Raw genomic sequence first — 24132 nt, forward strand, 5'->3', positions numbered from 1 at the left:
TAAATCATTACATCTTTTTTCTCTCGCGTGCTCTCTTGTGCATTTTCCTCTACGTATCCTTTTGTTGTCCTCCAAGCATCCTGCCTACACTCCATCCTACATGTCCTATACTGCAGATACCTCTTTTTATTGTTGCTACTATATAAATTAGGAGAAACATTAATAGCTTCATGGTGAATGCACTTTTAAATGACCCAAAGTGAAGCAGAACATCAGAACAATTGGGTCTTAAAAAAATTGCCCCAAAGTTAAAAACCAACTCACATGCAGTATAATGTAGATGTATGAATCTACATTATGTATGTTGCATTTAGAGCACAGTTGTTATTTTTGGCATTTCTGTACGGACCTCATTCAAAACAGGAAAAAGACAGCACCGTAAAATAGAGATGTCCACAAACATTTGGATATTTCCTCTATCTCATAATGTTTCATTCGAAAAGTTTCATGTCCTGTTTCTTTACTCATTTATTTTCCTCCTGTCTTCATCACTAATTTTTCCCATATTTCATGGTGCAAATTAAACATCCCTCTAACACTTCAGAGCACAACCACCTCCAGCTGCCATCACCCGCTGGCTTTCCTCTCTGTTTCACATTTCTCTTCATGATGCTTTTCATGAGCCCTCCTCCACCAAAAGCTCTCACATTTCCCTCCGATAACCCCGCTCAGCCCCTGGAAGATAATGATGTTCCAAATTGGATTTACTTTGCCGCCCCCTTTCTTCTTCTCTTCAGTGCTGTACTGTGTTTTTACCATTTTTTTCTCCCAGTTTTTCATATAATATGTCTGTGAGCGAGTGGGCTTTTCACTGCGGTGCTCTGGGCTCTCGCTTCCTCTTGAACTGCTCCATTACTGTGAGGGTGCTCTTGTATATTTTGTCTAGGCAAACTGTCCAGCTTGTGACTCAGTATATAATTAACACACTGTGATGCTGCCTCTATTTCCACCCCCCAAAAAATACAATCACAAATATCTGAAGGTCATTTTTCAGTGATGTGAAGCTTTGTTAGACAGATGTAATTATATGCTTCCAGGATTGTCTCCACTGGCATCTCTGTGGTTGCAAAGCCCTTTAGCAACCCAATATACACACTCCGCTGCTCGCAGTGAAGATTAATGATTATGATGTATGAAATGAAATAGCTCTGACTTAAACCTAATCACGTTGTGTTCTGCAGCTCCACAGCACTGAAAAGAGAAAAAAAAATCCAAAAAGCTACATGGCTTTTGTGTTTATGAGCCGCTATCCTCCTCCGTCTTTGTTTGTGTCATCTGCTTCTAATGTAAATGTGTGACCAATGAAAGTAGGCAGTAGAGCCCATCTGATAAGACAGATCAAACGCCTTCTAATTCCAGAAATATATCATCTGCCCTGGGCTGTCAGTAATCCCTCCTTGATCAGCCGTCACTAAGCAGGCCTGGAAACAGCAACATGATATGTAACTGTATCCATTTCTGTATTCTCTCCTTCCTTCTGTTATGCTACAGCTTAGCAGATGTCTGCCCACTGGTCTGTGAGCATATGCGTGTCGAATATGAAGGACTCAGAGATCAGGGTTTCTACTTGACTTTGCTTTCTTTCAGCCTCAACGCTTCTTGACAGTTGACCCTGATTTTCCTCTGCCAGTCTGTCCCAGTCTCTTCACGTACTCCGCCTTGTCCCTTCTCGTCATGTCTCCTTAGCCTGTTTATCCTTCTTCATCTGGTGCTCAACAGTTTTCCCCACTAATTTTTTAATGATATGCATGCACAGACACTTGCAAATAAGCTCCTAATTGATCAAATGACTGTGTAGTGACACTCGGGCACATTAGCGTCATAGACGGTCTGCTAATGGTTGCCAAACATCACAAACAGAATTCATTTACAGGCAATTAATGCACTTCCCGACTTGCCTACTTTTGCGTCTGCAGTACTGTCTAATAGATATTTGTTATCTTTTGCACAATTCACACATGGAAATTTTTAAAAGACCATTAATGTGCTTTATATAGGTTTCTGTGGAGACTGAAATCCATGCTGCCTGAGTTTATGTCTGAATTCATGCCTTACAGACACAGTGGAACATATATATAGGCCACATAGCTGGTGGTTGTTCTGTCCCTTGCATCTTGCAGAAGTCCTGCAGTCACCGGGGAGAAAAATAGCAGCAGGGAAGGACTGTGGCGTGAGCTCTGAAGTGAAAGAACGATTTCTTTCCAGCTGTAAAGGACCTCCTGCCGCCATCGTCTTCCTTTCCTATAGTTTAAATCAAAAAAGGAACCTTTGCTTTTTCTCAGGAAGCAGACATCGGGTTTCATCCCATCCACCAGCAGGGCATAAGATTCATATTTTATTATAATCATGTGAGAAACTCAGACTTAATGTACAAGCCTTCATTTCTTACAAATGATCTGACTAATGCTATAATGAGAGACAACGTGCTACAATGAACCTTCTCAAAGCCAACCTGTGGATAATAAGTGTAATGCAGTAAAACAGTGTCAGCTCTCAAAGGAAATCCTCCAGTGTGAGGTTTATTGTACATATCTTAAGCTTAATGATGATTAGCTCTCGAACACAAAGTGCAAAAGAATCCACAACTTAAAAAGCTTATTTGCTGTACGAGTCCAATGCGACCTGCTACGCGCTCTGACGAATGAAAATAGACGGTGAATGCGAGCTATTAGCTGCTTGGTGCAAAGTTGGGGCTTAAACTTCTCAGGTTCTTTCAGGTTGTGCGCCAGGGGAGGGATTTTAAAGAGTAAGAATGAGCTAATTGCCCCAGTTTCAGTGTGAGGTGGGCTTGAAATTGCTCCGCTGCTTTGTAGACGTTTCTCAAAGGTTCTAGCTGCTGATATGACAAGCTTACATTTAAAAGATATTTCAGTCTGTCAGTCTTACTCAGGCGGGGAGAATGTAAATAATTTCCTCTTTTTTCCTGTTTCTTTGATGGCTTTCTCATATGAATTCTAATGAAATGTAATGCTGAAAGTCTTTTTTTTCCATTTTAAGAGCAAAGAAGAAGCTTTTATTTGCTTCTTAGGCTGTATAACACAATGGAAGGACACCTTGAGATAAAAATATATAGTGCTCGATACATGGAGTGTGCAATAACAAGCATATTGACCGTTAACAAATGACGCCTCTCTCCATGTCAGCAACATGTCAAACTTTAATTCATGCCGAAAACAAACATAGCATCCACATAACTGTACAATCTACACAAAAGAAATGAGAAACACTTCAAATGAAAGATCCAGCACATTCGTTCCTCACATGATCAAAATGTAAAGTACCGAATGTCTGAATATACATTTACCAGTGATTTACAACAACTACCTACAACCTACAGCTTTCAATAATTACTGTACACGGTTCAATACACAGAACAGATCCTGCCTAATTTCTGTACTCAAAATATAAACTTATATTTGTTTGTACTGTACCATTAAACTCTTCAGATTACATACTGCAAATGTAAAATAATGGCTTTTATGTTTTATATCTAGAGTACTGCTCCTCGGTGCAGCTCGACACCTGTTATTTCTATATTTTCAATAAACAATCTACTATAAGTATCAGTTCTTCACAATAAGGTCCATTTTTTTCTAAAGTGCAGGAGTGACACAGATGATCAGATTTCTAGATGCAGACTGTGACTGATAATTAACTATTTAATGGCTTGTCTACACCATAAGCAAAATGCGCGCTTGGTAGCAAAAGCTTTGAGGGAGACAGCAAAGCACGATACCAGAGAGAGAGAGAGAACAAAAGGGGAGGTTAATCCTACCACGATGTCTGTTTTCATTTGTACTGAGGGACAGGTGTTGAGCATTGATGGGTAGGATCAGTTATTGGTCATTGTTGACAATTATAGCTACTCTAATATGAAGCTTTGAGTGGAAAAAAAGAAAACTAGCACTGAGAAATAAGACATCATGCAAATATATTCTTTTTTCTCTTTTTTTAATATTTGTTAGTCTATTAAATCAGCAGCAGGAAATGTGCCCGCACTGTGAAATGACCATCAGCACAGATCCTGATCACACAATAAAACGTTGCATCGCCTCAGTTCTTTCCTCCCAAGGTTTAGGTTTGTTTCACTGTGGACTGATTTAACTGACCTGCCGTCTTTTTTGTTAGAACCTTGCAGCATAGCTTCGCTGAAACAATCCTGGTCATGCCATTAGGAAAAAGTTAATATCAAATAACGAACAAAAAAAACGAAGAAGAAGACACGATTGTACAATCGCCTTGTTCTCCTGCTTTCAGGGTGTATGTTAACAGCAGCTCCGCTCCATCAGTTGTTGTTCATAATCCACCAAGAGGCTGTCAAATGAAGCAATAATTAGACGTCAGTGTTTTATGGCCTCTGCACGAGCTAAACGCATAAGCGATGGCAACAGAAAGAGAAGCTTACAATTCATGATCTAATATGGCATGGGGTAATTTACATATTAAAGCACCAATGATTGGTTTTATTGCCATCGGAGGGCAGCAGAAACAAGCTGCAAACACAATAACAACGTGGCCAACTTGTTAACGAATAATTGGCTGCCAGCACATGCAGAGTAATAATTTGTAGTCCTGTTTCAGTTCGGTTAAGGGTAGCATTGACTCTGCTTTCACCTCTGTTAAACCTGTGCAGGATACAGACAGTGATCATGTGAGATTTCTTTTAAGGAAAACATGGATAAATAAAATAGGAACTACAATGTTGGATGGTGATCATTATCAGACTTCTTTCAAATACTTCAATACTTAATGAGATACATTGTTGACAAATATTATTACACATGAATTACCTTAACTCTACAATTTCCTACAAAAAGAAGAATTAAGCTGATGGACAGAAAGCCTGCATTAACTATGTGGACCTAAGTATCAATATTTTTACATAAGTCAGTGCTTAGTTTTTAGATTTAAAATTTAACTAAGAATAATTGACGATTAAGAATAATTATCAATTGCTAAACTTAATTGGTTTATGAATCAGTTCTTAAAATGATTCATTAATGGCTCAGTCACACTAGAGAAAAACCTGAGGTTTCCCAGTGATTGCACTTATTTTTTTTCATATTTAGAAACTGATTGCAAATACTTGCAGTGGACCGTAGACTGCAGGGTGACAGGGTGACAGCATCAGGTCACCTTGAGAGAGGCCGTCTGTCTCCAAACAACTGCGGCCCAACTTGGACTGACTGCAATCACTCTCAGACAGATTGGCAACGGCTTGCAAATAATTGCTGTCTAGATTTCCAACAAGCTTCCATCAGTCTGAGTCAGTCTGCACCAATAAAAACAACTCATCTTCAACATGCATCTTTGCAATAGGGGACTTGTAGTAGTAGTTAATGTTAATTTCTCTTTAATGTGACATCTGGTTGTGTAGATAGCGACAGACTGAAACAGAACTGCCAATTTATCACAGTTAATCGCTGTATTATCACAAATTGCATGCAACTGTCAAGTCGTTCCCATTCAATTGCAAATTTAATTGCAGACTGACTCTACCTCATTGCTTTTTTTCCCCCACTATCTTGACACAACAAAGTTGCTTTGAAGACAGCAGTTGAGCTAGTTCCTGTCTATAAAGCGACGAAAATCACAAGTTGACTGCAGATGGTTGCAGTAATTTTTAATTCCTCTAATGTGACTGTGCCATAAATAATTTGTGATTTCTGTTTATTAAATGAGCAGCTTTCAATGAGCTGCAATAATCAATTTGTTGTTTTGTTGTGTACCTGGGAGAAGCATGGTTGAGACCATTTCTGGCTCTTCCAGCGAGTCAATAACGCAGCCCTGGAAGGTCTTACTGATGGACGACTGCAGGTAGCTGACAGGAAGAAGGGATGAAAAGGATGAGACTGCCAATTTGCACCCAACAAGGCAGGAACACTTTAAAGTGAGTTTGTGAGCAGCTCAGTGTGCTGATCGAATTTCACTTGAGCACTGAAATTCTCAAAAGACATCCTCGAGTTCCTACCTCATCCAGGAGAGACGGTCCTGCCAAAATTCATACATGATGAAGCATGATCTGTCTGGCAAGTTCTGGACTGACACGCTAGAAATGAAAGGAGACAGAGTGAGAGAGGGAGAGAGAGAGAGAAAAGAGGGCAGTGGGGTTATCCCATGTCTGGGAAAATTGAAGCAATTTAAAGCAGCTGCATCAAATCACAGAGAGATCCTGAGGCAAACGGCACAGAGGCAGATAAAAGGACATACTGCAGGTTGTTTGGCTGGATGGTAGTGGCATCTGTGTAGATTTTGAGAGCTTGCTGAAACTGCTCCACGTCTCTCTCCTTCACAGACATTTGTCTCTGGATCAGAAGTATGTTCTAGCGGAAATATTAAAGTGGCATCAGTGTTTTACATGCATATACATATAGTATCTATGTGTATATAGTAAATCTGTATTTGGCACACACTAGACTCACTGATTTATATGTCCCTGCCAATGTGTCTTCTTTGAGAGGTTCAAGATGTGGACTCTGAAAATGGGGTCATAAATATTTCAGTCAGCCACGAGCAGAACGAGAACCAGCAGCAGAAATGGCTCAGCCTCCAGTTACAGCCTGTCACAAACCATTGGCTTCCACAAGGAAGAGATCACCATGTTCATATTAACCCTCCTCCAGCCCTCACTTGTACTAAATTCTTGTCTGAAAACCCAAGATAAGAAAATGAACATGTTAACAGGCTATTTTAACATCCTGGAAGCACTGACATCTGTCCTACCTATATGATCACATGACAATTTAAATTCTAAATGAACTCTCACACCTCCAATCAAAATAATGACTTCCTATTGCAAACTATAAGTAATTCCAAACCTTTGTACTTAGGCACCATTGGCTGTGAATTTAATCAGTGTTCTCCCTGATTGGAGCCCAACACAGTATATATGTATTCTCAGGCTGATGTATTATGCATGCTTTCCATTGTGGGTGCAGAGTCGCTCGGGTCTGCGCTTTCTACAAACTGACTCCTCTGTCAACAAGTATCTTATGCTTCAAGCAAAATTCTTGATTTGCAAACACACAGTAGGCCTTGAATGGTGTGCTCAACATTTCTATATGTAACAGCTAAGCCTGTGGTGAACTTTGATCCTCCCAAAAGCAGACAAAGCCTTAATGCATCTTACTCTCTCTCTACCCAGCTTAGCTTCATACAGTTTATTGTTCTCTTAGGTTCAAAGCAAACCGATAAATCAAGATTTAGTGGAACATTTTATTTGCTTTCCCTCTGAGTTGATTCTGCTGTCAAAAATAAAATGCTAAAAATACACCCATGACACAAGACATCAAGCACATCTTTTGAAAAATGGAAGAAAGTGACAAAAACTTCCTTTACACAAACCTCACACTCCATCTTGTCTATGAGCTGCTCCAGCTGGTTGATCTGGGAGCCCCAGTGGTTGTCTGGCTCCACACTGACCCCTGATACCAGAAACATAACATCAGCCCAGCCCACGGAGATGACAGTTCAATCTTAATTTTTTAATCAAACTTTATGAGAATGACCTCATACATCCTATTCCCGTTTCCTTGAAAAGTACCTGTGGTGAGCATGCCAGAGTAAGGGTCTGTTGGGGAGAGACACATGTTCTTCTGGATGCGTCGACCAGGCCTTTTGGCCATCCTCTGGATGGGCAGGTCAGCGGGCTTCTTCACTATCCTCCGTCCTGTGCAGCCCTGGTCGTGAACAGCCTCCATAGCACAATCCAGCGATGACTGAAGGGACTGCAGCTGGGTGGTGGTTTCCCTCAGCAGGAAGCGTGTCACAAACTGACCCAACACTGACGAGCCCTGATACTCCTTCAAATACAAATGAAGAAAAGGAATCAGCTGTGATAGAAGTATCATTTGTGAAACAACTGTTACCGTAGTCCAACAACATTGGTTCAATTCAATGGCAATTGGTTCAGCCAATTCAGTTTTTATCTGAACTGGTAAGCATTGAAAATTGCTTCTTTAACTATAGAATGCAATTTCTAGAGAAACAGCACTGAGCCTGTTTTTCTGCAGGGCGTGGTTTGTGGCTTGCTGCTAAAAAAGTTAGAGGTACACAGTTTGGCCAGAAAAGCTGAAGGGAGAAAGCATCTCAAAAATTGTCCGGCAATTTTATTAGGCCACAGCGCTACCTAATAAAGTGGCCACACATGCACTTAGTAAAAGTGGCAGCAGTGAATGTAAGAAAATAGGCCATGGGTGTACCTAATAAAGTCAGAAGAGGTGTACTTAATAATGTGGCAAAAGGGGTACCCTATAAAGTGGCTGGCCATAATTATCAGGTTAGGCTATAACCTAATAAAAATAGGTTGCCGGGTAAACTATTGGTCTGAGAAAGACTTGAGTCTGTGCTTGAAAACACATGAAATATTTCTACCCATCACAGAGAGACATGATATTCAAAGTCTTATCCAATCACGGTGAGAGACGAGATTTACATTAGCCTGTCAAACGATAATAGACCAACGAAGCAGCTCATCAAGTGTCCCTGCAGTGAGTAACCATGGCGATGGCATGAGTCTGAGTAACCAGAGGAATCTGCGTTAATCTGTGCCGAGTTTCACGCAGCACTACTCGATCAATTAGTTCACTCTAACTCTCTCAGTCAGTGGCTCCAAATTTTAGTGGTTACACATTTGCTGCACAAGCAAAAGCTCCCCAGTTTGCAAACCCCTAAAAGATTTGTGTCAGGAAGTGTATCCAGTGTAGAAATCTGCAAATATATGGAGCTACACGCTGTGACGATCGCTTGTGAAAAAGAAGCAGCCAAAAGCAGCGTTTGGGGATTTTTTTTGCAACTATGTTTTTAAATGATTAATAAGCTCTCACCCACCACTGAGCCAGTTTAGTGTGAGAGCTGTGTTTCTATGACAAACCAGATCCGTGCTGAGTAATATGAAAACATCATTTAGCCAACAACAACATATAGTGGGATGTGTTGCTTTGCAGCTATCTCACCAATAATGTAGCCTGGGGCTGATTTTCAGACATCTCTCTGAGCACTGTGAGCTTCAGGGCAGTGTCTGCTGCATTTTAGAAATCTATAAATCTTTTCAAGCTCACTTTTTGAACACACTGACCATCGCACTGTGCCATTTCCAAATTGAGTTCAGGAGAAGTGACAGCGAGACGTGATAAATGTTGGCCAGTCTTGTTCAAATCCGTGTTTCTGTACGCGTGATTTATCGGCAGAAGACGAGCTGTGCTGCACAAGTAACCTCTGTCTTTTTTTCTGTTTTTTCTTTTTGATGAGCAGACAGATGAGCTGCAACGACACAGTGGATGTGTTCTTTTCACCCCAGGAGATGGTAAAAATGATAAAAAATAGCTGTGCAATTAGTAATATGTTTGGTGTAGCAATTTATTAAGTAACCCTCGTCGTAGGGAGGGCTGAAAAACGCCTCGCCTTTTCAGGGAAAAGAAAGCTTTTTGACCAACTTGAAATATGAAAAATGCATGAGCTATAAGCACGTGTGATGCAGAGAAGAGAGATGAAAAGCCAGAAAGCAAGGCTGTGCTGAAGATGAGAGATGTAGAGAGAGAGAAAGCCGAATATCCTCCCGAGTGAATAATAAACCTGGATACTGAAAGAGGAAGAGCAAAAGAAAGAAATGCAGTCATGTGGTTGTGGTGCATTTGCGCGACGTCACGTCAGTTGGACAGCTGCGGGGTTTGTCAGCCTTAGTTACTGTCATCTACACTCCACTACTGCCCAAGCACAGTCATCAGTCACTGCAGAAGCTCCAGTGAAAATAACCTCCTGTAACCGCAGAAAGCAGCCTCATTATAAGTCTGAGTCCACATCCATTTATACTCCACCTGATTCTCATCGTTTGCCAAATACAAAATAAATATTCACCAGTCGGCTTAACATAAAGGGCTACTCGAGATCAGTACAGACTGAGCTAAGCTATCGATTTAGTCTTAGTGGAAGTTCTCTGATGCTGTTCTCCAGTGTGCTCGCCTAACACAACAGGATTACAGCCCTACTTGTCAGGGCAGGACAATTAAATCCCTACTACATCTCTTGCAATATTAAGCGTGCTGTTCTGCTCAAGCAGGTCTCAAAAGAAGATTTTATAACGCTCTAATTAGCATGTTTCACAGTCCAAGGCTACTGTTTCTGTGAGATACTGTTTCTCTTTATCTGAAGGCAACATTCTACTTTGGGGTAGAAGGATGTGAATGAGCCAATATAATGCCGTACTGGTTGCTAGATATGAAATAATGGTGTTCAAAACAAAAACAATGAAGAAATAATGTGCATTTTAATGCTGCAGCTCACTGATGTGTTTGTAAAAAACCTAGACAGGTGGATGAACACACAGCAAGCATTATAATTCATATTTAACTGTTTCACAGTATCTTTGCCTGTGTGCTCTGTTAATTAGTTTACAACTCATTGCATGTTTTCATAATTAAATTGATTATTTTAGCCATTTTAAAACTGTCATTTTAAGCCATCTGAGCCAATCATGTGTCAAGGATGTTGTTTTTTATTTAAACTTAGTACTGCCCTTCAATTTGTAAAATCCAGGTCACAGTAGCATATGTGATTTGGCTCTGCCATTTCTTTCTTTGCCTCCTCCATATGTGTCTTCTCCGCCTCCAGTATTTCTGCACTTGCTTCAGCATCTTTTCCTGACATTCATTATCTTGATGGTCCATCATATTCTCATTGCAGATCTTTCCTTCCGTTCCTCACTTGTCGATTTTCCTATTTCAGATTTTTATTTTGTCGCTTCATTTTTTTGTAGACTGTCTCCTTCCACCTTCTTCTTTTTTATTTATTTAGGCTGTATTTAGTCTTAGCTTCATTCTTCTGCACCACATTTTCTCTCTCTGCTATCTCTTTTCAGAGGTTCTCCTCCTGAGAGCTGCATTTTGCCATCAAAGCCTTTCAGTGAGCCTGGCAGAGAGACGCTCCTTCTCATGCACCGGTTCCTGTATTTTACCGTCCCTATGCCTGAGCTGGTCCTTCACTTCCTTTATCTCCTGCTGGTATTTGCTTGATAGATTTTCTCTGTGTGCCTCCAGCTGTCTGCACAAATAAGTGCACACATTAATATTCCCATCAGCCTCAGCTTTACTTTCTGTTTTATACTAGTTAGACATTTCAGCCATAGTCATATATGTACGGCACCGGCCACTTTATTAGATACGCCGTTCAACTGTTCATTATTGCAAATATTTAACCAGCCAATCACATGCATACAACTCGCTGCATTTAGGCATGCATTCTGATGCAAAGCGAGCATCAAAATGGAGAAAAAGGCGAGTAAAGTGACTTTGATTATAGCATAATTATTGGTGCCAGACAGGCTATTTCAGAAACAGCTGATTTACCTGAGAGCTTGACAGTCACCAGCTCTCAACCCAACAGAGCACCTTTGTGATGTGTTGTAACAGGAAACAAGTATCATGGATTCAGTTCTTTACATCATTAATATTTATATATTCATCTGTGTGGCCATCTTTAATAAGTCCACCAACTCTAATTTGACCATCTGCAAATGAGGTCAAAATGTTGAGGTTGCATGAAAACTGCTTTACTCCCACCTTGCTGGTTAGTTACCCAGGTGATTTACAACAGCAACAGCTGCCATGTTTATCAAGCCTTGTAAGAGAAAGCATCTTTTAAAGGTCTTTGAGCTCATGTTTGAAAATGTACTGTCAGAGTCACTCACGATGGGAAATATTCACTGCAACAGCACACTGATCGCAAAGACCGTGGCAGCGTTTTAAACTGACAGCTGAGACAGTAACAGGAAAGTTTTAACACATCAAAGGATCAAGGATGCTTATGGATTACTGGAAAGATATTGTGCTGTTTATATGTCTTGGCATGCAAAAATCCACACGGCACAGGGGTGAAAGGAACCATAACCAACCTCTTTAGTTTTATCCATGGCCTTCAGAATGGCCACATTCAGCTTTTCCAGAGCAGACAGGACGTTGACGTATTCTCCCAGGTGTGGAGTGAAGTACTCTGGAATGGGAGAAGACCTGTTACTTATTATAATCTGGTTCGTGTTGGACTAGCACAACACAAGTAGTGCTTCTCACAAGAGGATCAGTATCTGGCAACAAATCAGTCAGCAACACTGATGCACACACATCTTTGAGTTATTGTCACTATCAGACCAACTTCAACAGCTAAAAGCATCAAAACTTCCCCCGTTCACGATACACACAGTTAAAGTGATCTAATGCACCACATGAATTTTAAAGTAAAGTCGGTAAAATAAAATAAATAAAAGATAGTTACCGGAGAGTTTGTCTATGTCCAGGTTGCTGTGAGGGAGTCACAAAGAGACAAAAGAACCATGTTAATGAAACTTGTCTTGCCCACCTGTTGCACAATGCCGGGTGGAGTAGGGATACAACCTCCAAAACTCTAGCTGGATAAGCAGTTACGAGGCTTGGCCTATACTGCAAAGGGGATGATCCCCACTGACTGACTTAAGGTAACTATCTTGTTTCTGTTGTTTCTTCTACTGAGACAGACACATACTCTACAGGAAGCTTTTTGAAGGACCAACTGTTTTTGTTGAAGGGTTCTGGTTACCATCTTGGTGAGCAGTTGGAGCTTTGGCACAGGGTGTAAACATGGTGACACTTCACTTAAGACGCTTAGTTTAAAAGCCCTCGGTGTGTGACTCTTACAGTTTGCACAAAATCACTTCTCCTCTTAATCATCTCTTAACCACAGACACGATAAACATACCTGTAGATTCTGACAATCTAAGATAATTAATACTGAACAAAAATAGATTAACTGCCCACTGTTAGTAAATGTTATAAAAACACCAGGAATAAAGCAAAATACTCCTCATATTTATATATAGCTGTCCATAGATTCGTAACTATGCTGAAAACAGAAAAAGCTGTTATCTCCTTCAGTCACCTTTCATGAATGGTTATCTGATTGTGTAACCTTATAAAACATTTTGTTTTGTTATAATTTGTTATAAATTTGATAATTTAGCGTTTCATTGCGATGCTGTGCAACCCTCTTGCTAACAGTATAGCAATGAGGTTGAGTAGCATAGATTAAACCACCTGAAATGTCTTCACTGTGATTGGTTGGCATATAAGTGATGCCAACAGCACAGAGCTTCCATCACTATTGTTCTCTCAGACACAAAAAAAGGTTTCTTGGGTGTTTTTATACCAACAGGCATTTTACAGGTGAATGTTTATATATCTTACAGACATATCTTTGCTAATGAGCTAATCAAGCAGGCTGCTGCAAGCCCTCTGGCTTTCACACAAGAATTAAGGCTTCATGAAATATTAGCATCATATTATTTGAAGTGCAGTATTGACATTTCACTGCCAGACAGCAGGAAAGCAGGAGGGGCTACAGATGGCAGCAGAATTGGAGGACATCCAAAAGGAAGATCAGCTTACTCTGTCTGCTGCCTGTCGATGGAGTAATACAGCTCCTGCATCTGCTCATCAGTGAGGATGCCATCGGTGAAATATGACTGGAACTCCTCCAAGTTCAGCTTCCCATCATCTGAAAGGAGAGATGCTTGTGAAAGTTACACCTAGCTGAAGCCTCAGTGTTTCAGCATCTGAATGAAGAGTTTGCCCATAATCGAGTGTAAAGGAACAAAGACACTTTGTCTCTGTGATGCAAACACATTACTGATGAACTCAGAGGTGTTACTGCAAAAAAAAATACTTCTGATGAACCGCCCTAGTCCTAAATTCTGTCTTGGTTTACTGTAATGTAACCCTAAAAAGATGGTAAAACTTCCCCTCAACCATTGTTACAATAAATCATCATTCTTTTAATACTGATAAGAGCTGGATTTCCAACTCTCCAGAGTAATAATGATCTAACTGAGCACCAGATTTTCTGTTCAAAAGTTGACTATTAACACTGTCTGATTTCTTCACTGAAACGAGAGAAGAAAATTGGCAAGCCAATGTACCCGCTGTTTCAATTTCTGCAACAGTTCATTTCCATCACTCCAGTTTCTGGACAATCATCACATGAGCACAGTTTGTAACCAGTCTGATACCAACATGTTCAGCATCTGATGCCTTGTGCCGCACAGCTTGCAGGGTCCAGACCTAACCAGTAACAAGAGGTAAACGCAGAGCTCACAAACACGCCACCACCAACTTCTTTCTGTAGGCGCTGAAACCTTCAGAGACCCACACGCCAGCCCTCGCTCACAGCCCTGAGCCAGAAGTAAATCATGTCATATTTTGACTTCGCATCAGCTCGCGCTGTGGATAATTCTGGACACGATCCACTTGCGGGAAAGTCCTCCCAGCAAAATGTATCATCACTGAACATTTGTTGCAGTGTGGCTAAATAAACGCCAGCTGGAAGATGAAGCTATTAAAGGAGAAAGAATCGCAGTGAATTTCTCAAACTTTCCCTGTTTAAAAAAAAAAAAAAAATCTCCACAAGATGTGGGAGTAAACACAATCTGTTGCACCTCTGACTCACTCTCCAGCCTTCTCCATCGGAGTTGCTTTGGGTTTGAGATTCACACCACATTAAGGCGGCCGAGTGCAGTGCAGTTCAGATGGCGCATTATGCAAGTGCAGCTTTAAAGATCAAAGCGGCAGTGGTATAACGGCTGATCTCCTGGCTATCTGCAGTGTTTATCTAGCAAACTAATAGAGTATATTCATGTACTTCATCTACAGGACTCCTGACCTGCGCTCAGTTTGACTATTTAATGGGCAAAAATGAGATCTAAAGATACTAAGTAATTATAACTGATAGCTCTTTTAGTTGTCCCCCCAAAAAGGATAATAATCAAAGGAAAGGATGGGAGAAAGTACTGGATTGGTGCATCTGGAATAATATTAGTTGATCATATCAGTGACACCTTCAGGTGTTTGATAATTTAAAAAACGACTACAAAATAGACTTCATAATTACAGATATTCTAAATGTACATGCATGTATTTCTCAAACTATAAATACATGCTGTAAATTCAACATAAAAACATAGCAGGCTATGACAGCAGTCTGCACAAAATGCACAGCGGTGCATAACACTAATGCACAACACAAACGTCTTTCTCTGAGGCTGCACACTATGAGAGTGGCCAAATTTCCTCTCAAGAGAATACTGTGAGTTATTTTATTATGAAGCTCGTGCAACACTTTTTCACACCGTTTAGGGTGGATCTATCTCATCATGAACGTGACTTTGTTGTAATGTGTCTTCATTCCACTGTTAGTTAAAGCTGGCTAATGTCACCTCTCAGACAGAGATTTTATTAAAAACTATTCCTGTTTTGCGTCAGTTTATTCCAGGGCTTTTCGACAAACTAATGTCAATAAACACCTCCACAGGGAAATTTAAAGAGCTACTAAGACAGTTGCAAAATCTCATGACAGAAGCAAAGCAGCTCGCTGGCTTTAATTGTCTCACTTCACACTGACTAAAACTGCAGCTCTAACTGCAACCTAAACGACACGATCGCCCCCGTACTGAAGAGCATTTCTTTCCAGGAACACTTCCCTTGAGGAAATCCTGAACCTAAAAGGGCTAAGACTGCAGCACTGCTAAAAATTCATAAAGCCCATCGGTGCGATTCAGTTGAAAAGCAGAGGTGAGAACAGACCGGAGATAAAAACATCCTGTATGTGTTGCCTCAAAGAGCAAGTGTATGAAATCGATTACCAATCAGCAGAGGAGCGGAAAAATGAATGCGCAGCAATATTTCCCAAAGTTCATTTCCAACCATGAATGCCAAACAATGCCAACAACAGCAGGTTTATGATATCTTTAGACTATGAATTATTGGTCATTTATTACTAAATAGACAAACTGATAGTTAATTGCAGACCTACTAGTTTATTGAATTTGTTGATGGTGATTTTTGACCACGTTTGCATCTCACAAACTGATACAAAGGTGATGTAGCGATACAGCGAGCGCGGCATCACTTTTGCACATCCCTGCAATTCTGCTGCTGTTGGCACCTGTCTCTCTGCTCCAGCACCAAATGCCTTAACAATTAGACAACTGCAAAAGATCATGTATGTGCAGCCAAAACCTTACAAAACACCCTAAGATATCAGCCTTTTTCATATTTTTTTTAATCTACTAAATGCATTTGAAACTTGGTTTTGAAATACAAAAAGAACAAATCAACAACAAAAGGAAAAATGAATGAAAAGAAGCGTAGAGAAAAATCCCTGGGTTGAGAATGCACCTCATCATATAGAGCACATCTCCATGAGTTGATTTGTTTTTTCATCTCCAGACCTAATTGCTGATTTGTGCTTTTCATGCCTGTTATTGTTTTTTTCCTGGTGATAAAAGTGAATCTCAGCAAAGTGAATCTCAGCAAACAGCCTGTAGATTAAAAGCATTTAGCATCTACTTCATATTTGTGCAGTTGCATTTTTGGTCTATTAAAAATGTAATTCCTGATTACAATAGCAAAGAGGAGTGTAGTGGGCTGGCAGACAGCCCTCATTAAAACCCACAGTACAAGAAGTATATCATGGCAGCCTACTCAGCACTGACTGGAAGGCGGCACTTTCCTCTTCAGTGCACAGCTCAGTGAGTTTGAGGAAATAAGAGCCAAGCAGAGTTTAGCTGCAAAATGAAGATAACGAACACAAGAATGCTGCAAAGTTTTCGTTCTTTCTACAAAGAGTGTGAGCGCCGGGCTGAAAACACAAACCACGAGGAGCAGACCTGAACCGTCACAAAATGCTGTCACAGCACTGTACATTTTTATGCTCATTAACATCATTTTCTGAAGAAAAAAAAAGGCAGAATTTTTGTAGTCGCACTAGCACAGTGAATTTTAATTCACATATTTAAGTGCAGACATTCAGCTTTAATTCAAGGTGTTTAACGGGGTTTTGCATTTACTTTTAAGAATTGCAGTTATTTTTATTCACAGTCCCCTATTTTTGGAGGGTCTAAACTAATTGGACATGCTAATTTTGAATTTAAGGGCTGATTTTATAACTAGGATGAAAACGCCTCGCAGAGAATGACTGCCTGACTGCCATCACATACCATGGACATCATCAAATGCTGTGTTTCTTCCCTTGACATACTCTGCTAGGTCTTTACTGCAGCAGCCTGTAGTTGCTGCTTGTGTTTGGGTCTCTCTGTATTCATTTTGTATTTGATAACTGAACTGAACTGACTCTGCCTTTGAAGTATATCCCATTTCTTTTTCTTGAGAAACTCTTGGGTTGCTTTTGCAGTATGCTTTTGGGTTGTTATCCTTTTGGACTGTGAAGAGCTGAATGATCAGTTTTACAACATTTGAATGAATGAATCTGAGGAGAGTATAGCCCTGTACACTTCACAGTTCATCCTGCTACTTCTATCAGCAGCTACATCGTCACTTAACGCCAGTGATCCACTGGCAGTCATTCACACCACACCATAACATTGCCTACACCGTATTTGACAGATGGTGTGGTATGCTTCGTGAGCTCTTTCTTCATCATTCTGGTACGAGTTAACCTTGGTTTCTTCTGTCTAAAGAATTTTTTTCCAGAACTGTGCAGGCTTTTCTAGAAGTTTAAGTCTAAGTTCTTGACATAGATGTTTTTTGTTTTTTGGGGGGCAACCAACCAACAGGGGGTAAAGTTGTTTTTAGTATCCAAGGAAATAATTCTGTCACCATGCACTTTACTTGTCTTCTGTGGTCTTTCAGTCTGAACTGGTCAGTTAATTGGTTCCTTGAATAAATTTACCAGATTGCAGATTTGGCCGCTTCTAAAATTTTTACCTAATAGGGTTGTATTGGGGGGGGGGGGGGGGGGGGGCTTAGTTACAGTGAAAAGACACTTACGACATTATGTCATGAAACTCCTCCATGAGCCTCCGGACATGGGGGATTGTGCATTAAATTGGCTGCAGTTCCCAAATAATTGATGCATATTTCTTGTTCAACCCCTTGAATAGAAGCTTAAAGTCTGCACTTCACATATTGAATATTTTATTTGTAATTCACTCTGGTAGTGAACAGAAGAACTACAAAAATTAGGTCTCTGTCCAACAAATTATGCACCTTACTGTACGCTCCCACCTTTGCTGCCTTCCAGCTGCTATGCTCTTCACTTATTATCACCTAACACTCAGCCTCAAAGAAGAAAAATCCACCCGCCCTTTATTTCTATTTTCATAACAGACCCAAAGAAAAAAATTCATCTTTTATGTGCCAATTTATAATTCACAAACTGAAGGGCTGTTTTCACATCTCAGTATCTTCACACGAGCTGTGGGGCACCCCGGAAAACCTCTGCTCATGGCGGCACGTTGCATCATTAATCCTGCTCTTACGCAACACGTTCAACGTCCTCCGGAGGGAAGCGATCAGAGTCCGTAGATACTCTACACGCATTAATAACTCAACACTTTTGCATTTTACATTCCATTAAATGAAGATGCAGCGCATGAATACAAAATTGAGAACAGAAACATTTCCTTGTTTGTCAGCTGTGTTTTTCAAGCAACACTAAATTCTCTGCGTTCTCCTAGGAGACATTGATGTAGCAAATTCCCTTTGAAGTAAAGAGGTGAAACTGCATCGCTTTAATCAAGCGAAACAGGGACACGTTTACGCAGAGAAAACATTGAATTTACATTTATTGCAATTCTCAGGTGAGTTTGCACCACTCGAAGTTAAAATGTGTTTTCTACAAAGGAGAGCAGAACCAGCCAAGGCAACAGTTTTTCTATAGTTAGATCATTTGCATATGCATTACCTCACAATATGTGTTATTTATATCCATGACTATCACTGAGATGAGCAGTGGTGCTGGCAATGCACTGATATGAACAATGCCTTTAGGGGGAACTGTAGGAGTTCATCCTGTCAAATCCAATCCCATCACAAAACCAAAAAATAAATAAAAATGCAGCTGGACCTGACCCCAGTTATTCAAATCCTCTGCATCTCACAAGGATGGCGATGCAATTAAATGATTAAATGGAAGAATAAGTTCCACCAAGGCCACTGTCTGAACGAAGCCACCAAAGTTACATCCTTCAACAAAATTTTAATTGAGTTTTAATTAACCGTTCAATCCAATTAGATTTGCATTTTGCTTACTCACCGTTTTTGTCTGCACGGCGTAAAATCTGCAAGAAAAGAGAAAAGTTGTGTTTAGGTGTTAAGGTCCGCAAGCACGATATTTTAACACGGGCAATTGAGATGTGTAGCACTAGGCTGACATTAACCGACACAAGGATTTTTGTATTTTGAAGCCATCCAGTGAGAAGTTAAAGATGTATGAGGCAATTTATTTGTGTGAGATGAAACTTAGCCCATTCTTCTCTTTCTGTATGAGCAGCAAAATGTTTAAGGGGAGATGTAATTTCCTCATTTCAATAACAAAAGAGACATGAAATATCTCAGGAAATGCAATACTGACATTTGTGTGGCGCCCAGAGGAGTTTCAGAGTGAAACCTTTCATGCTTTTTTTTCCTCCGCAGGGGCTGTCATGCTTACAGTTTTGTGAAAAGACTGCAGAAGCAACACTCCTTTATAGTCACTATTTATACCATGAATAGTAATCCTTCTTATCTAAAGCCTTATCATCAATAACACCAAATCTTTTTTTGCTAATGGTGGTGAAGCCGCATCCAGCTGTCACTTTTCAAGCACATCGGAGTGTGAAGGCTTCAATACACTCTGCTGACATCGAGCATTTAAACAGAATCCCTCCTCCATTGAAGACACACTGTACTGTGCAAAAGTCCCAAGCGTCACTTCTTTTTTTTTTAGCATTGAAATATGTGCAACCACACATGGAAATACAACATACAAGGAAAACACAGAGTGCAGAGTTCTAATAGCTTGAAAATCAATATTTGGTATGACCACCATTAATAATAATCAATATACCCTAAACTCTCTTAGACAAGCTTTCTCGTAGCCTTCAGGAATAGATCTCCAGGCTTTGAAAGAGCTGTTTTTAAAATTCAGTCACAGAGCAGGTAATCAGTCAGCAGGCAATCTTTGGTACATCCCCGAAAAAGGTCTAGGGGGTGAGGAGAGGTAACATAAAAGTGGAAAGAGGTCAGTTTGAAACGTTTTACCGCTGAGAGGTTAACAGAGGGAAGCATCAAGCATACTTAGCTTCAGGGAGACCCAAGGCCAACACAACAAACAAAACAGCTCTAACTTAAAGCGAAACTTAGCCAAACAAAAAGACTACACTTCAACTTCCTATCACCCGAGGAAAAACAGGGGAAAAGGGTGGATATTAAAAAAATGGCAGCTCTCCCCTATAAGCTTCCTCCAGGCACTGTAGCAGAAGGTAAACAAAGGTCAAACCAGCTGCAGTTTACAATCGACATCAAGCTAGCAGAGCCAGAGTCCTAAGTGTTTCTAACAATCAACAGTTTCAACTGTATGACCATGAAGGGTTTGGACATGGTGTGTGCTGGATAGTTTACGGCAATATCTTGCATTTATTTTGAATCAGACTTAAAATCATGTTTATGTGTGATAAGAGATTTCTGAATTTGAGCAAAAGCAGGCTGTAGATTTGCAATGGCCAGATCATGAGAGGACCCAGCTACATAATAAATTATGTCATCTATATAAAATTGCATAAAATTGTATAAAATATTGTATAAAATTCTGTCTCCCTATGCTCTCTCCTTTTCTCCTCACCCCAATCGGGTATGGCAGCTACTCCCTGAGCATGCTTGTACCAGAGGTTTCTTCCTGCTAAAAGGGAGTTTTTCCTTCCCACTGTCACCAAACGCTTGCTCGTATGGGGGAAGTGTGGTTGTTGGGGTTTCTTTCTAATATTCTAGGATCTTGACCTTACAATATAAGGTGTCTTGAGGGCACTGTTGTTGTGAATGGCTGCAATATAAACAGAGAACTGGACTGAATTGAGTTTTCTGAAGTGGCAGAAACAATATTGTTTTTGCAGCTCTGAATATTTAGTGGAGGATATATAGACTCAGAGATGCTTTTTCTTTGTTACACAAAAAAAGTCCAGTAGAACTGTAGGGGTGATAAAAAAAAAGCCTTGCAAATATCTGACTTCCTAGTTATGTGCCTGATTTTCAAAACAGTTTTTTTAAAAGAAGGGACGGAGGCAGACGTTTTAAAGGCTTTCCAGAGATATTTGTGTAAAAATAAATCAGATTTGGCTTTTCTAATGAGTCTAATACAATACATGCATACTTTGTACTAAAAATGTTGCCAATCAGATTGATGGTTTTTGCCAACTTCCAGACTGCATCTGAAGCATTTTCTTTAGATCAAAACTAAAGAAAATGGAACAAAATGCTTATAGATGGAATTAAAAATATGTCCTATGCTAAGCTGTCTGTTATGTGTAGACACAGGACTGGTTCATGCCTTGAGCAGGGTGCCTTTTATATGCTTAAATGAGTCACAGGTCAGTGCTGGGTGACTTAAAAAACAAACAAACTAAATTCCTCTGAAAAATGTTGGGTACAAGGACTGGACTGAAAAACCAGGAGAAATTTTGCTCAACACCACGTTTAAAAAATTACAAGAAGGTCTGGCTCATTGGCAGGAAAATATTAAAAAATGAGGGGTGTCTCAAGACTTTTGCACAGCGTGTACACAACAAAAACTGTACTCACGATTCAATCCAGTGACCACATAAGGGCAATGCTTGAACCCGACTACAAATCATGCATTTGCATTTATTATTGTTGAGTGTAATACCAACAAAATCATGTTGTTACATTGTGTTTTCATCAATAGGTACACTGTAGTGCCTTACATCAAAACATTCATGTAACAGGGACAAAGCATAATACAGACCTGATGTTCACTAATGATGACATGTCATTAGCTGACTGGCTAAAGGGTTACTTGTGATAAAGCTAAGATGGCATAAGGACTTGAATACAGGTCTGATGAAGTACAAGAGCTAAGATTTACTGCCCTTCTGTGGGAGGCTGGTGGAGTCGATGGTGGTTTTGTTATCCCACAGAGCCAATGAAGACATTCTAAAAGTAGCAGCATGGATGCTACTCAGTTAAAAAAAAAATCAGTCACTGCGGTAAGCTGGTAAGTCACAGTGAGTCCTTAATAAACTACAGAGAGCTACATCTTCTTATCTCTATGCCATCCATTACATGGACAGCACTGAAAATAATTATTATATCAAAAAGACTAAAAAAGAGAAAACTCGGGAATGTGAAAGATTGAAGTCTGAGTCTGTTAAACCGAGTCCTTCAGTGTATCTAATTAAATAGACAAATGGTAAAAAACACAAAAAGCTCCCTGAAGCCAAACGGAGCTGTAAAGTGACTGTGCAGAAAATGAAAAACATAGATTTAAAAGTAACCTATTACGCTAATTTCTGACATTTTCTTTTAGCCATGCATTACTAAACCTTCAAAATAATCCGTATTTCTCTTATAGTGGATCTTGATGCTGCACCTCATGACCTCATGATTCAAATGTTTGTCCATGTTAATTATGAACATACATGCCTGGAGTAGCAATCAAGTATATTAACATGGCAGAAAATAAGGAAAAGCTTACAGGATCTCTTACTACAGATGTAAGTGTGTGTAACAGCATTAATTATTTGTGTGGAAGACAGTAAATAAAAATAGGGGACTCACTGCAGGTCAATGACATGCTATTTGGAGCAGGGATGTATAGAGATCACGACAGTAAACAGAGAAAAGATGCTTTAAAATGAGATCCAACTCTTATTTCCTACAACTAGAACACATGCCATTCATAAGTCTCAGCATTAGCAATGCCCACCACTTGGCTGCCACCTGGAAACACATCTGGGCACTGATTTGAGCAGTTATTTTAATGCTTAGTCTCAATGAAGTGTAATTTCAAGTGAGCCAAATCTAATCACCAATACTTTTGTTAATGCAAGTTAACACAGGTGTGTGTTAATGCAGGCTTTAACCGCCTTTTCCCCACTGAAAGCTTTACTTCTGCCACTGTCTTAGATTTTCATTTCAGAATTGCTGAGTCCCATGTCTCTGTTATTATCTCTCATACTGGGTTCATTAAAGAAAACGCCTGCTTGGAGGTAACGCAGTGCTGGCTCGAGAGAATGGCCGCTAACTGCGTTTAAACCAATTGTGCACTCGCTGCAGTCTGATTTCCCCGTTGCTGGCCAATGATCTGCCTTGAGGAAAGTGAATTTAATTTGCAGCCTGCTGTCAGAAAGTCTAACACTGGGAAATTATGCTGCTAATTCGCTGTCTTCTTATTTGTGGCTAACTACGGAGTCATTGTGGCACAAAACACAAAGCATTTCTTTGAGCAGCTTAGTTGGGGCACATTTATGTAGTAGGATATTGTAATTTCCAGAGTTAAGAATTAAAAATGTAGGATCTTTTTACTTGTGAAAGGCATTTTTATTATTATTTTCAGAGTGAGGGGAAAATCATATCATGCAGTAATAACATATTTGATCTAGTGCATGACCCTTAATATTTTGTTAGAAATTTGAAATAAAAAGGCTGCACTGCATTTCTTAGCAGGTAAAAGGTCAGTCCCATCAAAGAAAATATGTCAGATTGCTTCGTCCGGGATACCTGTGTTTTGTAATTGACGCAATGATGTGCATGCATTCACCTTTCTTACATAATAGTGCTGCTGCCAAACTCACACGTGAATAGTAGACTGGCATTAACTCAGTATGAACCAAAGAGAAGAATGAAGAACAGTGGATTACTCATCCTGCGCTTTTGTTAAACGACCCCCAGAAGGTGGACACGAGCAGAACACGTTCAAATGCAATCACACACAAGACTACTGAGAAAAATACGTTTTAAAAAAAGATGTATTATTAAGAAATGACATATGTGCTTCTTTAAAAAAAAAAATCTTCCAAATATAAAAACACACTATGTACTTACATCCTGAAATAATGAGATCCCTTGATTGTGCTTGTGGTCAAGCTCCTGCCGCTTTCTCAAGTGTTCGTGCTTGGCAGACTGAAGACACATGGTGATGAGCTCTGTGCAGGCCAGCATCTTGCTGCTTCCCTTCAAAATTTGATGCTTTTTCGTCTTCTTCTTGTTGATGTCTTATGGAGAGGTTGCCCTTGCCAGGGAGGATGATGATGCTGGTCCTGTGATCCAGTCAGGGATGAGCTAAACCCTGCCTGCTGCCCTCTGCCTGCAGCCCGCCGCCTGC

The 24132-nt window shown here is 40.1% G+C and overlaps 1 protein-coding gene across 1 annotated transcript; it reads right to left on the reverse strand.

Annotated features, from left to right (window-relative positions):
- Positions 1–4127: 4127 nt before the first annotated feature.
- On the reverse strand, positions 4128–24132 carry LOC120743881 (N-terminal EF-hand calcium-binding protein 1-like). Its single transcript, XM_040047860.1, has 12 exons — positions 23853–24132; positions 19072–19096; positions 13410–13518; positions 12265–12290; positions 11888–11985; positions 7544–7802; positions 7345–7424; positions 6423–6476; positions 6211–6323; positions 5972–6049; positions 5730–5821; positions 4128–4314 (listed from the first exon to the last, which is right to left on the reverse strand). The coding sequence occupies exons 1-12, from the start codon at positions 23967–23969 to the stop codon at positions 4286–4288; spliced, it is 1080 nt and encodes a 359-aa protein (XP_039903794.1). The 5' UTR covers positions 23970–24132; the 3' UTR covers positions 4128–4285.

The sequence above is a fragment of the Simochromis diagramma genome, unplaced genomic scaffold (assembly GCF_900408965.1).
Source record: "Simochromis diagramma unplaced genomic scaffold, fSimDia1.1 OVJJ01000387.1, whole genome shotgun sequence".
NCBI lineage: Eukaryota > Metazoa > Chordata > Actinopteri > Cichliformes > Cichlidae > Simochromis > Simochromis diagramma.